Source organism: Amblyomma maculatum, chromosome 1 (genome assembly GCF_055883805.1).
Source record: "Amblyomma maculatum isolate TAMU_Amacu chromosome 1, ASM5588380v1, whole genome shotgun sequence".
Classification (NCBI taxonomy): Eukaryota; Metazoa; Arthropoda; class Arachnida; order Ixodida; family Ixodidae; genus Amblyomma; species Amblyomma maculatum.
The window spans coordinates 85905543-85920829 of NC_139344.1; the positions used below are offsets into that span (position 1 = coordinate 85905543).

Consider the following 15287-nt stretch of genomic DNA (forward strand, 5'->3'; position numbering starts at 1 on the left):
AAAAAACAAACTTGGTATAAGCCCTCTGAAAAAAAATTGAGAACAATGGGAAGGTAGGTCCTTATCAGTGTTGCATATACAGTGGGCTGGGCATACTGCCCCCTCCAACGACAACCATCCTGTACATCCACTTTGAAGTCTCTCCCATTTTGGAGGTTCCACAGTTGTTCTGCTACGAGCACATTTGTTTGTTTGAAGGAGGCCCTGTAGTGAAACCGCCAGGTTGGTGCCAATATGTTGATGCTCAGAGGAGTAACTAGACCCCATACAAACAGCAGATATGGTCAAATTAGCTGGTGGTCTCGGGTGTTTCTGTTGCCTTTGGCTGCTGACATTAGCAGCTACAGTGCAGTCAGGTGGTGCTACAGGTGGAGCCTTGTGGTGGTGCCACCTGCATGTCATTTTTCCGATTCCGAGTTGCCAGGTTTTATGAAGTGTTCAAGAATACTAGTCTAAGCCAGGCTAAAAGCTTCATATCTCATGTTCTTGTTCTTAGGAAAACTGTTGGCCTGGTTTCAAATATGTTAAAAAGGCAAGAGAATTCTCGCTCCTCTACATCTTTGACTAGCCGAGCGCAAGAAACAAAACTGCTCCATGGCATTAGTGTGAATGGCAGGTAGGTTCAGAAAGACAAGCATGTGAATAATGCATTGCAATATTAGCCTCAGCATTTAACAGACAGATCTCATATCAGTGTGGAAGTGTTTGGTACTTTGTTGGACAAGGGAAGGAGAAAGTTTGTGGCTTCAGAGGTGTTAAGCTTACCTTTTGCATCGGCAGAATACAACAACGAGACGTTTCTGATTTATAGGAGATTTATTTCAATAAGTTACTGTACAGTGACATAAACCTGCATACAGCTGAACATTCCGTTGCTGTGTGTACTTAAGCTACTACTTGACAGTTCCATGGCTAATAAATAGTCCTTCTTTGTTCCAGTATAAGCAGCATGTCAAGCCTCAGCATATCACACTTGCTTTTTTTTCTCTCAACAATGCATTATGTATACATGCTCGGACATGCACTGAGGAATTTGTGCATCTGACTTTTTTAACTGCCCTAAAAATTATGGCAATGAAAGATGTAGACTACAGCAACTCCATTCTGAGGAAGTCTTCATGTGGATTTGATTTGGCAACAGAGAAGTTGAATGGCGTTGTTTGCAGGACAAAAAAAAAAAAAAAAATGACAAGCAGAATAAAAGACATAAATACATTAAAAAAAAATTGCATCTCTACTGATATGCCTTACTGCAATTACACGTTGCAATGCAGTGCATAAGGCGCACCAGAAGGGATAGCGGGTCACTCAGAAAAAAAAAAAAAATATTGAAAGCAGTGAAAAAAACATCTCCTTGTAATCTATCCAGCTATCAGACACCCAGAGCAAGACAAAAGCACTTCATATGGCACTCCTTCCAAAGCAGGAAAGCACTAATACATCCACAATCACCAACAAGCACAATTGTTTGGGAGCGAGGTACAAGTGATGGTCGCAGTACAGCAAATAGGCGGTCATTCACCTGTTCAGGCTTCAAGCCTGTGTGTTTTATCTAAACTGCATCTTTTTGAGTTCTCTCATTAGGATTGTACATACTGCGGGTTACACATTGTGGGCCACAGGGCGCGTTTGTGCCTCTGAAACATGAGAGTCCTATATTTATTTTTGGCAGCAGAGAGCATCACAATGCCTGTATTTGGCTTGCCTCTTAAAATTTTTCTTCGCAAAAAGGGTTCATGGATGCACATGCAGAAAAGCTGCATTCTTTGTCACACTGGCTATCCAAATGAGTCGAAAGTTCTGGTGCCTTTTGTCTGCCATTTTGTTTTTTTTTTTCGAACTGGAGTTGGTTCAGAAATGGTTATCAGTTTTGTAAAATGTCGAGGTAGTCATCTTGGCACTGCAGTTGTCATGTTGTGTTTTATGGGACTCAAGGTGTCCAGAATCGCATCGTTTATTGATGTATGTGGAGAAAAAAATTTCTGCACCCTTTAAAACACAGTATCTCGCAAAGGTAAAAAGGTAAGGTTTTGGTGTCGGAACCGCAGGTCGCGAGCATCTGCTTTTGGTACCTTTGAATAAGAGTCAGAAATGAATAACAGGTGCTACCGCTATTGGCCGAGTAGGCCTGCACATCATCCTTGTCGACGGCTTTTCTTCTGCAGAAAGCGATGCAAGCACTGGTGTGTGGCTGCCAAGGCACGGCACATTACACACTTGTATTCGTGAGACCCCCTCTATTTCTTTTTTTTTTTTGTACGGTTAGAGAGATTTAGAGGCAACCTCATCAGCAACGAGGAACTCCTATAGGCAAACTCATGTTTCCCGACAGTCTCCTCATCCGTGCGATGCACTCTTTTTTTTTTTTGATTAAGCGCAGACATATGGCTGCATTCTGCACTTTGCATTTCCTGCAGCCTCACAAACACGAGTTTGCCTACGGGTGCTTATTTTTGCGGTCGTAAGCAGGGTCTCTAGAGCAGCTTTGGTGTCATGACGGTGGACATGATAGTCTTGAAGCTGTTCGACTGCTGGATGCGTCCTTTCGGGGCTCCAAACGCGTTGATGGCATTGCCGTAGTCTGGCTGCACTGCGTACAGCTGGTTTTGGACGGGCCGGTGCTCCTGGAGGTCGCTCTTGCGAATGTCGCGCCACTCCTCGCCATGGATCATCTGGTAGGTGGGCGACAAAGTGATGTCGGCAGCACTGGACAGCTTGGTACCGGGCCGGGCCATTCCCACGCCGCTGCCCGCGCTGCCCACGCTGCGTGGAGAGTGCTGCTGCTGCTGCTGCTGAGGGCTGGCGCTCCCCGATCTATTGTTGTTTGCGGCCCAGGAAGGACAGGTCGATAAAAATACTTCACGATTGGTTAGTTGCTCGGGACATACAGCGGCACGGCAGGCATGGCAGGCAGGCAGCACGCAGGACCCGTGTCGTGCTTACGAACACGCGTGCTTCGTATACTATGCTCGCATGACGGCAGAGGGTGTGCCGACAGGCGGAGGACAACCTCAGCGCGGTGCTTTAGCTTAACTACTTCAAAGCGTGGCTCACACTCCTGCACGTCTTAACGAACCATTGTGAGAACCGAGCACGCTGCGCGCTAACGCAGGTCGGTTTCGCGTGTGCTCGATGCCCAGGCGAAGCACGAGTGGTTGCAAACATGAAACGGGCCTGTACCAAACAGCAAGCACTGCTTCTACTCATTCCCTCTACGCAGCCTTTCGGGCCAGGGCTAACCATTTGATGGTCACCGAGACTGCGGAAACGGGTACCGATTTTCCTGTAGATTGCAGCATATGCTGCACATATGCTGACGTATATAACATATATATATATATATACACACACACACACACACACACACACAGGGGGTCATGTCCGCGATTGCTGGAAGAGGCTACTCCCAAGAATGCATGTGTCTTCGCCTCCCTCGCAGCGCTAAGTACCTGCGCATTTCTTCAGTTCCACCACCTCGTCGCAAGGCTAGGCGAGATTGATTCCAACTTTTCTACTGCGCGTTGCATACCTCATAAAGACGAAGTGTGTTGAAATAAAAAGGAAAAGATCTTGAGAGGAAGCATGCTGAAAGGGTCCTGCAAATAGTCTCTTGTATATTTACGGAGAATATGCTGCTTGAGATTGATTTTGGAAGCTGCCTTTGATGTGGCTTGCTTCTGTATTCGTTGGAAAGTGGCTCGTACGGCCTTTTTGCCGTTTTAAATGGCTTCCTAATTTTCTTTTGACAGTATTGGACTGATAGAGTGAGCCAAAATGCTCTCGGTGACCATCAACTTTGACTGCATACTCAGGGCTCGGTGTCTTGAGTGAGCAAGGGGCCTCTCATGCACGCACCACCTTGTTTGATAGATTTGTGTACTGTCTGTTGCGAAAGTTCACAATCCGCAGTGCCATTCTGATGAACCTTGAACTGCAAAATTGCAGCTCAAGGTAACAAGCGGGCAACCGGCCAGCAAACAAGACTGCTGTAATTGGAATTTGCTCTCCTGATAGTTAGTGGGCCTTGTCTCAACATTAAGAGCTACTTAACAAATGGCTCCACACTGATTAATTGTGCATTTGGTATTCATTAGGACACCCCTTGATTTTGAGCCCTGTGTATATCGACTTTCAGGCAAGTAAGCGTGCGGCTGCACTGTGTGACAACGTGGCGAACGCAGTTCTTTCAGCTTGTCCTTGACTTTCCTCACGACTCCGTGCTCAAGCACTTGCATACTTGAAATAATTGTGACGAAAGAGTGGAGTACTGTGGGCATTTCATTATTATTTTCTTTTTTTATTGAAGGCAGCCTTATTACTCTTTAGCAGCCGCTGGCCTCTCTTCACTGACTTGTACTACATAGGTTGTCACCAAGTGCAACGTTCGCATATGTGCAACGCCAGAAGGCCGTAACAAACATTTCCCACTACAGTAGCAACAACTAGCGGCGACACCATCAAGCTGCACAACCATGCAAAAATGTTCAGTTAAACCGAGACTGTGAGCTATGTGTATCGGCTCATGCGGCAAACCTTAGATAGCGCGTTGTCTGGATGGCAGCTGTGTGTACACAACGTTGAATGTTTACGTCCGCCTTGTCGTATCGACAGAAGAGCGCAGTTTAACGCCGCCATTCTGTAGTGTGCTGCTCTGCCCTTATTGTTGTATCCCGTCATTCGTAGTGGCACCGTCTGGATGGAGCATGCGCACGAGCACTATTTCCTTGCTGGGTGACTATATATTTGCACTGTGGCAATCTAGCGGGCCCACTGCTCTCTCTCTGTGCACAAAGTAACTCGATCATAGAGACCGAACTGGGCCTTCTGGAATGCCTTCACGTAGCGATACGCACCTAGAAAGTCCTAAAGGTGAAATTATGAGATAACAATGCACCAGCGTCCGCCTACATACAGTCAGGAGCAAACGTGGTATACAACACTCAGCCGGTGGCGGAGCTCGAGAGAACTGCATCCCAACTTTATCTGGCGACAGCTATCCAAGATCGAGACAATAGTGGCGCTGCCTCATTTTATTCACATGCACATGCCGATGTCGCTGTTCCTTACGCTTTTGTTAGATTGCATTTCGATGCAGTTTTCCCGAGCACTGTCAATGCCTGAGTGTTGTATACCACTTTTGCTCACGACTGTACATTTGCGGTCGCAGGATGAAGCGTGGCACGAGCACACGCGAGCGCGGGCACCCGCATTTGTACTCGGTCGCGGATAAAAGTAGCCTGTAAAGCAATCTTCTCCTATTGCTAGTGTGTGCGGCGGGGGAGCGGGAAAAGTGCGCTCAGTAGTACCCACACCGTTAACGGGTGCACCCCGTGCCTACGCGCCTGTTGTGACGGACGCTTAGCATCGAAATGCGGCCGCCTTAGGCATGCGTGATACGCATCTATCTGCTCATGGAGTTGGGATTTAGCTGTGATGGATGTAGATGGGTTCTCAGGCTAATGGGAATGCAGAATTCCGGTGGATTTTTGGAAACAGTTGGTAATCTTGCATTTCCTGGAACTCTCTCTTATTTGCTACAAGTAGGTTTTTTTTTTTTCTTCTTTGCTAATTACGGAATTCCTGGAATGACCACAGAAAACAAGCCCGACGTTTTCTAATTTAGGGAGCGCGAAGTGAGAAGCAACAAATGAGTATTTTTGGCCTCACTAACATAGATTCGCTCGTATAAATCCCCTTAACTAAGATCAATGAATGAAAAAAATGCACACTTTATTTGTGCTAAAAGAAAATGCAGCAAGGTTACCAGATATGACATAAAAGATAAGGAGGCAGCTGGAAATGGGCAGTAAATATTCCGCCTAAATGCGTCAATTAAAAACAAAAAAACAAAAACAAAAAAACTATCGGCTCCACGCTGGCAACGATGGACATGTTAACAGCCGCGCGGCGCCTCCGACCGACACATAGGCGCAAGGTGTACTTTTCAATGGAGTGCGGGCTTAAATTGTGACTGTAATTTAGCTGTTACTGCAATCGCCTAGTTTGAATCATATTTCGAAACTATACCGCCGTAAAATACTGGACGCGCGCCCCAGGAGTCCAGCCCCATGCTCTCTGCTGACCAATTTCAGTTTAAGTGTTCCAATTCTGTGGCGGCGGGAGTTAGTTTTGACGCAGGTAGTAACGACGATTCTCTACAAAACGCGCATTGATAACTCTTGCAGATACTTTACTGTAGCCGACACAAATGCGGCGTACCACGCCGAAGTGTATGACCTTTTAATGGCTTATAATAGCCAGCAAGGTGCGCGTTCGTGAAATTGTCAGCTGGCACGACAAGTAGGAGGCGAAGGGTCGAAAGGAAGGAAATGCTAGATTTTCAAGTGATGGTTTGTTCAGCGAAGGCGTTTTGTGCGCAGGATCTCCCGCGTACAATTAGTCAAGGTTTAAAACCAAATAAACTGTGCATGTTGCAGGCATAACACTGAAACAGTATATCGTTGGCGGACGCCCACAGCAAACAAAGGTATCTTTTTCGTCCTAATAATCTGACTTAGGATTAATCTATTGATTTCGATACTGCGGAAGCAGTGTACAGGAAAGGTCTGAATCTGTGGCTGCGTTTAGTGAACATGAATTTGCATCGGTTTTGCACCAGTAAGCTTAGCAAGTGCCTTCTCTGACGTGGATATGTCTTTATGGGGGGAGAACAACGGTAACCACATCGCGCAAGCTTTACGGCATGACGACCGTCATCCGAAAAAAAAAAAAAACAAATCGAAGCTTAGGAGGGCGTTTACGCTTTGTTTACAAGCAGGCAAACATGACGCGCATGGGTGTCAATAGACATGCCGAGACTTGCACAAAGGTATGCGTATTAAGTGCAAGCATGATGAATGACTGCAGGCAATACTGCGCTGGGAGCGGAGTACAGACCTGATCATTTCGCTTGCAGTTAATATCGCTTCCTTCAGGAGACTGGCAAGGCTAGTTTGCCTGTTGGTCAGAAACGAACATACCTGAGAGAGTGTACACTTATGACCGAAGCGTGCAAGAAAGAAAGGGTAAACGCGCAGGAAATGAAACTACACTTAGAGGTTTTATACGGAATTTTATACAAACCTCTCATAAAAACGAACTTACTGCGAATCCAGTGCCCCGTTGAAAAGTGTACATGTGTGTATCCTCTGTGTTTTATCTGCCATTGCCTCGAACTGCTCGTCACATTGCTTCGCCCTTTGTGCTTTTATTTTGCTACAAATTCTCCGCATTCTCCATTCGCTTCGGGTACACAACGCTTTGCAGCTTCAATGACTTGCGGATTTACGCAAAGTAAAAATCACTTTAAAATGACTGCGGCATATCTAGGCTGTATATTTTCATTTTGCGCGCATGTATTTTTCTTTCGCTTACTTTACTTCTTGGAGGTGTGGCCTTCCTTCGAAGGCAGTACACCTGACTTCGTTTCCTGTGAAACTACAGCCCCATTGGTCGGAGATGCTCAGTGAACTGACGGGGGAAATTTTTATACCCCATCTGTGGCTGTTGCTAAATGTGCCCACTATTTCCAGCCTAACTTCAGTTGGTTCTACAAAAAGTGTCGTTCCGGCTGCGCTAGAAATCTGCTGCGGTGAGTCTCCAGTTTCCGCAATGGTTGTCCATGGTATACAGGTATTGCGGCGAAGTAAGCGGGGCATGGCCTCGTTTCTAATGTATGAAGCTGTACCTCTCGTGTATAGCTTTACTGACGGTGCTGCTGCTCCGCATCTTGACTCGTGGGAAGGAACCGTACACTGTGCACGTTGCGTTTGCCTTAGGTGAGCCCAAAATGTGCGCTGCATCATTTACATCTCTCTGCGCACGTCTCACACGTTACGTCGGCGCCGCGTTTTTCTGCACAATGTGGAAGCTTCCAGTTGCTCAAACAACACGCAAAATGCAGGCATAGGAACTTACAAAGAGGCACAGCTAGAAGGCACTGCAGTGTTCTCTACAACAAACTATTTGCAGCGATTAATTTTCGCCAGGATGCAAGCTGAGCCAAGTGAAACGGTCTAATTACGGATTATTAAGTAAAATTTTCAGCTCTTTCATGTCACGTTTCTCATCTGTGCGTGGAATTCGACGCTGTAGGGTTGCTCGACTCTATGAAGCCGAAGCGGCTTCGTCAGTCACGTTGCATTGTTCAAGTCAAGTGTGCGCATACTCTAGGTGCACAGGGCCGGTCGAAAGTCCCTAGGCCACAGGGCCTGGCTTTGAACCGCGTAATAGATGGCGTGTTTACAGCGTCCCACCCCCCTCCTCCCGCGCTCAAATTCTTCGGAGTGCGATGAAGATCCAGGGTCTCACCCTCACCCCTGATGACCTTGGTAGCTTCGAAGGCGTTGGAAGTGTCCGAATATACTGCTCAAAAGCAGACTCTATGTCATGACCAACCCTGTACATAGTCTGCGGACTGCTTTCGGCCAAAAGTGACAGCTCCAGTCTGGCTGACTGGGGTACCTGTTCGTTGCGTACACGTGCTTTTCTCACACGGCGTCAGGCTTTTTTCACACCAGAATTGCCCGCGCATAAATGTTAGACTCTGGGGGCTGTAGCTGTGATGTCAGTGTACTGTCGACATCAGAACATTTATATTCAAGCGACAGGTAAAATGAACCTCTTTCGCGCAGTAGCCGCTATACTACATGCTCGTTCGAAAAGTCGTCTTGTCGGTCAAATTAGCCATTGTTTCAAAGGGTGCTTTGGATGCATTTTGGGGAGCCTTATTTGCATTGTGTTTTGGTTTCAAGCTCCCTTGCAGGTGTGCATTGCGGTTTTTGCACACGCGTTCTCTTCTCAAAGTCACATGCGTCGAAACTTATTTTTATTTGCCTTGCAACTAAGCATGTAGCGGCCACGTAGCCTGGCGTTAAGCTTGCTTTTTGTAGTTACTGTTAGGCCCGTTTAACTGTCCTGGTTTAGCACTATAGTTTTTGCATCTTCATTTCGTACTAGAATAAAGCAGCTTGGGTAGTTTTCCACGAAGGACTACAGTTTCAGTTGGCTTCACTCGCTGGCGTCCTCATCTGTCTCCTACAAAGAGCCTCTATATCTATCTCTCTACACAACCATCTAACAAGCACATTCAATGCAGCACAGCAAAAGCCAGGCATAATGCAGTGCTTCCACAAACATAGCATAAACGCACCACTTTGCAAAGCAAGATCAATCACAGGATTGCAGACGTGGAATACTTTCTACGTTCTGGTCAATGTGCCGTGGTGTTTTTTTTTTTTATTTCAATCAATACTTATCGATATCTTGAAGTTATGACGTGGCGATGAAGGCTTCATAGGCGAACACCTCTTGTTACTGTATGGCTCAAGCAAGGAACTTAGAAGAGAATAGCTGCTCTGATATTTTTGTTTCGTTTATCTAAAAGTGCTCTTTGTAAGTTATCTGCAGCAAAGCATTAGAAACGAGAAAGGAATACGGAAAAAAATGTTTTTTTCGGCGTAAGGCTCTGTAAGGCGACTTGACTACTCGCATATTTAGGACTTTAAGGGTATTTTAATTCCGGGACCAGGCTAGCTAAACGAAGTCTTCACTGGCATCAAAGCTTTTCTTTGCGGGAAAGGGAGACTCCAGGGAAGTAACCAAAGGATGTGCTAAGTCAAAAGGGAGCAGTACGGAGGGAGGCATGAAAAGTATGCTTAGCATTGCCTCTCAACTGGAAAGTTGACCTTTCGGCTTCCACAGCTTCTTTACCCCTGAGTATTCCTGATATTGTTGTTCCGTCACGCGCTCACGTGTCCCAATATACAGTAGCACAAAACGTGCGTAGATGACATGCACCGCATGATGCCAGCGAGCACTCTTTCTAGGCATTGCACATGGCGGATAACCGGTCTCTAGTTTACTATCTCGACGTAACCACTTCAGTATCTTTTTATGCGTTGCTCTCAATGGTCAGAACAAACTCAAGTTTCACGCATGACTATACGTCGTTTACTTCGACCTCAGTATACGTTCTTTAAAGTCGGTATGAATAGAGCATATTTGGCGCGATATTTAGTCAGACCTTCCGAAGCATTTTATCAAGGTGACGGTCGTGTTATTCCATGGCTGGGCCGCGTACTTACGGCTGGAGGTTTCCCTGGCCGAGTTTGACGCCCGCCTGGGCGGCCAGCGTGTCGGCGACATTCTGGGTCGAGTAGAGGTGGATTGGTGAGTTGTACACGTTGTGTACAATCCTAGGGCCGTCAGCGCCCGGTGTGCTGCGACTGCCGCTGCCCCCACTGACGGCCACCGACGCCGGCAGGCCGAAGCACGGTGAGTTGCTGCCGGACGCCGCCTGGTTCACCGTCTCTTGCACCTTCTGCACGCGCGCGGTAAGACATGGGTGAACTGTGTGCTCACTGCGAGTATCTTCTTTAGCTGTTAACGTGAAATTTATTGATTTGAGCTATACTGCAGCTCTAGTAGCCAGAGGTGGGCAACCTCATGCGGTTTCTGCCTCACAGCTCTAATAGCCAGAGGTGGGCAACCTCATGCGGTTTCTGCCTCATCAGGTACGGACCTCACCCTCATGCGTGAGGTTGCGGTTGAGTGAGGTCATCATTGTGTGAAATCGAAATTGTAAGGCCCAGGCTTTTTGCTGTTGGCGCGGCTGACTGCGAAGAGCGCCCTTTTTGACGCGGAGTTCGAACGTACCGCCGCAATGTGCATGCAGTGTCTACCGGTGTTCGTTACCCCCCGTTCGGACGACCGGATGCCGCAGCCCCTTCCCAGCTTTCGCTGTTCCACTGTAATGGCCGCAGTCGCAGAGCCTGAGGACGCTTCCCTCTTGTCTTTTTAGAAGGAGTGCTTTTTTTTTCGGCACAAGCTCTCCGCGTCTTCCCCCTCCCCCTGTCCCTGCCTTGTTGGTGCAGATGCTTTCCGCCTCTAACACCAAAGAGCGCGCAAAGCACGTAACTCACGGTGATCCGCGGTACCTTTGTCTGATGCCGCAAGCAAAGTCAAGAAAAACGTTTTTGCGCGGACGGCGCGGAGCAGTACTCTCCGTCATGTCCATGCTTGTTTCCAGGCTCTGACGTCATCGCTGCTGCCTTATATTCGATTAAGAAGGATCCCGCTATCCATTATTACACCGAGACATAACAGTCTGATGAAGCGGAATCGTTTAGAGAACATGATACTGACAAAACAAATCGTGAACAAACCAGGAAAACCAGCACAAGACCCCCTGAGCATTTTATCGAGGTCCTCCGTTTCGAACCATAACGCTATCTTTCCATATTCCGGTTCCGTAAATTTGTATTGTATTCTCCAAAATAATCTTTTTTTTTTTTTTGGTCTTGTGCTCCTTGTTCCTCCTCATATATTCACAAATTGCCCCGAACAACTGCAATGCCGAAACAGTGCAGCATGGGATGAAGTATACTAGCGTTCCTTACATAACCAGTATGCATGAGGACGAGACAGACAATACAGCTTATAAGACGCAGCTGGCATATAGGAAAGCAGCCTGCGCACGTTAACCGTTGATAAGGGTTTACCTAGAAGGAAGGAACAAAAAACGTTATCTGATACTTGTGCAGTAAAGCCCGCTGAAAAAAAAAAAAAAAGTTTTTGGTCCGCTAAGGCCCATTGTGCATCTCGAATTTGAGTGAAACCAAGCAGTGCAGGAGAAAGGAGGATGAGGGATTCGTGAACTTAATAAAATGTCAGGTATCTCTGGGAATCTCTTATTTAGGGGCGGAAAGAAAAAAAGCGTTCTCGTATATGCTTTTATGAGCTAAAAGGTATTGAGATGCTCTACATACTTGTGTCTAGACGGACAAATTAATGTGACAAATTTGGTGTGGCCATCTTGCGCTGCCATCTGTTCAAAACGGGCAAATCAACTGGACGAACATTTTTGGGGTCAAATGTGGGGCGATATATCCAAAATTGAAATGTACGTGAATGGAACCGATTGCACGCTAGCACTGAGAAATGCTTTACCAAATGCCATGGGAAGCGCAGTTGTCCTCTTCTTCTATTACTGTGCGAATTTTGTTTGTACTTTCATCAACTTGGTATTTCTTTTTATATATTTTCTTGTATGACATCAGTTACTTTCGCGCGCTGCCCAACAGAGGACAGACTACTCACCTCGCACTTTGATCTTTGTTTGGCATCTTTAAAGAGGCCACAGCTCAATCCCTCTTTTCACCTACCGGCACGCCCATTTAGTTTTTCTTTTTGTTGCAAGCAATGCAAAGCGCGATGTAGTCTCTGAAAGCGGAGCTGTCACACGGACGCCGGCTATTTCTGGTGTGTATTGGTTACGGTTCGGCATTCACCGCATGAGCAAAACCAGATGTCTAGAGACAGACTGCGAAGGGAGGACTTTACCTCGTGCACAGGGGAGCGCGGTCCCTCCGGGCTGCGTGCTCGTCGCCTTTTTTTTTTCTTTTTTTTTTAAACGTTTATGAGCTGTAACTATACAACCCTAACTGGGAAACGGTTTCTCTGGATTCACGTACGGTGCATACGGCTAAGCCTCTTCGGAGACACTGGAGTGTGATTCATTAGTTCTCTTTGAAGGAAACCAAGTGAATACCCCAAAGAAGTTCGTCTCAGACTGGTTGGCGAAATAATATGCAGAATTCTGTTCAGAGGTACGGGTATTTATACCGTCTTGTTGTTTTGGACATGGATGGGACTTGGACAGATTTTGCCCAGGCGAAATTCGATAGGCGAGCTGGTGTTCGCGACTGTCAAAGTAGTTCACGTTTAACCCTTTCGCTCAGCTATTCTGACTCATGTACTTTTTAAAATAAAGGCGTGGTGTTCAAACGCGCAATTTGCAAATTCTTGCAATACGCCATGGTACTAAAGAGTTATCGACAAATAATTAGGACATTGAAGTCAGGACATGACAAATATCTAGGACATCACTGCAGCGGAAAAGTGGGGAGGGAAGGAATCGGCCGGTTGGGGCCTCAGAATCGTTCAACATTTTCTGAAGGTATGCCTATTTTTTCCTTGATTTAATGCCTTCGGTCGCAAAATAATGTAAAGTTAATTAAGAACTCGATAGCCATAAATTTTCCTTCTCGAATTAAGAAAAAGCGCAATTACGGCCATTTTCGTCATCATCACTGGGGTCAACAGCATTTCTATTTTCAGTATATACATACCAAGAACTGGCTTGTTTTATTCCTAATGCGAATCTTATTCATGTGGGCCGGATGGGATTCATTTTTTGTGTTGCATTATAGGCCCATGCGTAGTAAAGGGGCACTAATGTAGGCCTTAGAATGAAACTGACCACCGGCCACAAAAGGGGCAGGTGAAGAGGGGAAGGAGAGAGGGGTGGGGGGTCAACTATTGTAGTCACTTCACTGCAGAGTTGAACATGAAGTCTCCAGAGTTTTTCTGTTTTTATCTGGCCGATGTTAATTGCTGTATAAAATTAACAGTAAAATGCAACCATCATATGACAAATTCTGGGTTACCTATAATCCCAGAATTATCGAGAAATGTATATTTGCTTTTAGTTACGGTTTAATGGTTCTTATTGTTTTCTTTTAAGGTCGAGCGCTTGACCTCAACTTCACAATTTGAGCTTGAGGTGAGGTTGAGTGAGGTCGCCAGTGGTCGCCTGAAAATTGAGGTAAGGTCGCTGGAGGGGACCTCAACCTCAGTTGCTGAGCTTGAAGTTGAGTAAAGTCACCAAATATTTTTTGAGTTTGAGGTGAGCTCGAGGTTTTCGAGGTCAAATGCCCACGTACCTCTGCTAGCAGCCCGAGTATAAGCGACGGGCGAAAGGTACATGCTTCTTTTTTGAAAGCAGCACACACCCCCATTCGTGCATCATTTTCCATCTTTCCGAACGGATCCCGTCATTTGTGTGCACTGTGCAACGCATAAAGCGTCTTCAAGACCGGTGCGCACAATATTATAGGCTAATATTTCCGCGTTTATTCCTTGTTGCTGGCCTGTCTTCGAGCCTTCCACTTTCGTAATTTTTAACATGGATAAGAACCAGGCGACATCACAGCCTGTGCTAAACTGGGGGTGGTGGCTAAGCAGGCTGCAGTCCGGAACCTCATTTCTGAGAACAGAACAAGGATGGGGGCCCATTAACTATAGCTTTCCTAATATATGGAACCACGGATAATGGAACTTCGATCTGTACGTGTGAAGCGAGAAAATTAGAACGAGGAGACGGGGCCCCCGCCTAATGTAACTACGCTTAGACCTATTAGTTGGAGATACCTTATTGATCTGCAAAAACGGGAATTTTCCGCCACCTTGAGGGGCTCTCTTTTACGCAGATATCTGCGTTTGTTTGCGGACTGGGGTAGAGTTTTTCGCGATTTTCCTTCATGCGTCCACTGGTGTCGGGAGAAAGGGTTAGGGGGCTGTGGCGGAGGAGGGGGGAACCTAAAAGACATAATGGGACAATATGTGGGATGAACAGGAAAACCTGCCAGGCTCAAATATCGGCCGTGGTAAAAGGCAAATGAGGTGACACCGCTCGAACTGTTCTAAGATGTTCGTTTGCCGGCTCCTCCTCCGGCGCCCGTTGACGGGCTGCCTTTGCCGCTATTCGGGGCTTCTCTGGTTGAAGTTTTTTTTTTCTTGTCAGGACCAGATGTGCACCAAATAATCCCTAATTTTACCACTACAGGAAAAAAAAAAACATGCGTGGTAAAAACATAAGGAAGCGCATTTGTAGTGTGCATAAAACTCTTTTCAAAGCTTGCCTAGCAGGAGCCAAGTTCATCGGCGGTCCAGATTTGACCTTCAAGTGGAGGAGCGGTGGGGGTTGCTATGTGGCTCAAGTGTAAACGGATAAAATGTGACATATGCTGTGCCTTTCCTTTCCTATAAACCAAATACAATGTCAGTGTGGCTAGCAACGAACCTTCAAGGAGCCAGAGGACAAGATGGCTATGAGATACTGCACCGTCCGTTCCCAAAACCTCCGGCTTCTTGACCTTCAAAAAGTGGTCTGACCTTGACCTGATTAAGCGCAGGTGCCCATCAGTGGTGTCCACCCAAAAGTATAACGCGCCTTCGTTTCCTCAGGCCTAACATAAAAGAAACATATGAAACCGTGACCTTGACTTGATTAGGTGTAGGTGCCCACTATTCCGTGGCGTCCACCCAAACCTGTACTGCGCCTTCCTTTCCCTAAAATCTAACTTCATTAAAAATACAAAAAAAGGCGCGGATTGAAAAAGTTGTGTTACAGTGATTAACGTGGCTACTCTTACAGCTTTCGCTCGTGTCACAAGGTTTAAGCAATACTTAAACCCCCACAACTTTTTTCGATGAGGGATAATTAA

General features: G+C 46.5%; 1 protein-coding gene across 2 annotated transcripts in view; it reads right to left on the bottom strand.

Moving 5' to 3' along the window:
• Window positions 1–1820: 1820 nt before the first annotated feature.
• The window catches only part of LOC146203016 (uncharacterized), a 97253-nt gene continuing 83786 nt past the window's right edge, over window positions 1821–15287 (bottom strand). For both annotated transcript variants that reach the window (XM_084588496.1, XM_084588495.1), the window contains exons 5-6: window positions 10086–10321; window positions 1821–2814 (exon numbers count right to left, since the gene is read on the bottom strand). In XM_084588496.1, the coding sequence (XP_084444622.1) occupies window positions 2475–2814; window positions 10086–10321 (576 nt within the window). In that variant the 3' untranslated portion in view covers window positions 1821–2474. The remainder of the gene's footprint in view (window positions 2815–10085; window positions 10322–15287) is intronic.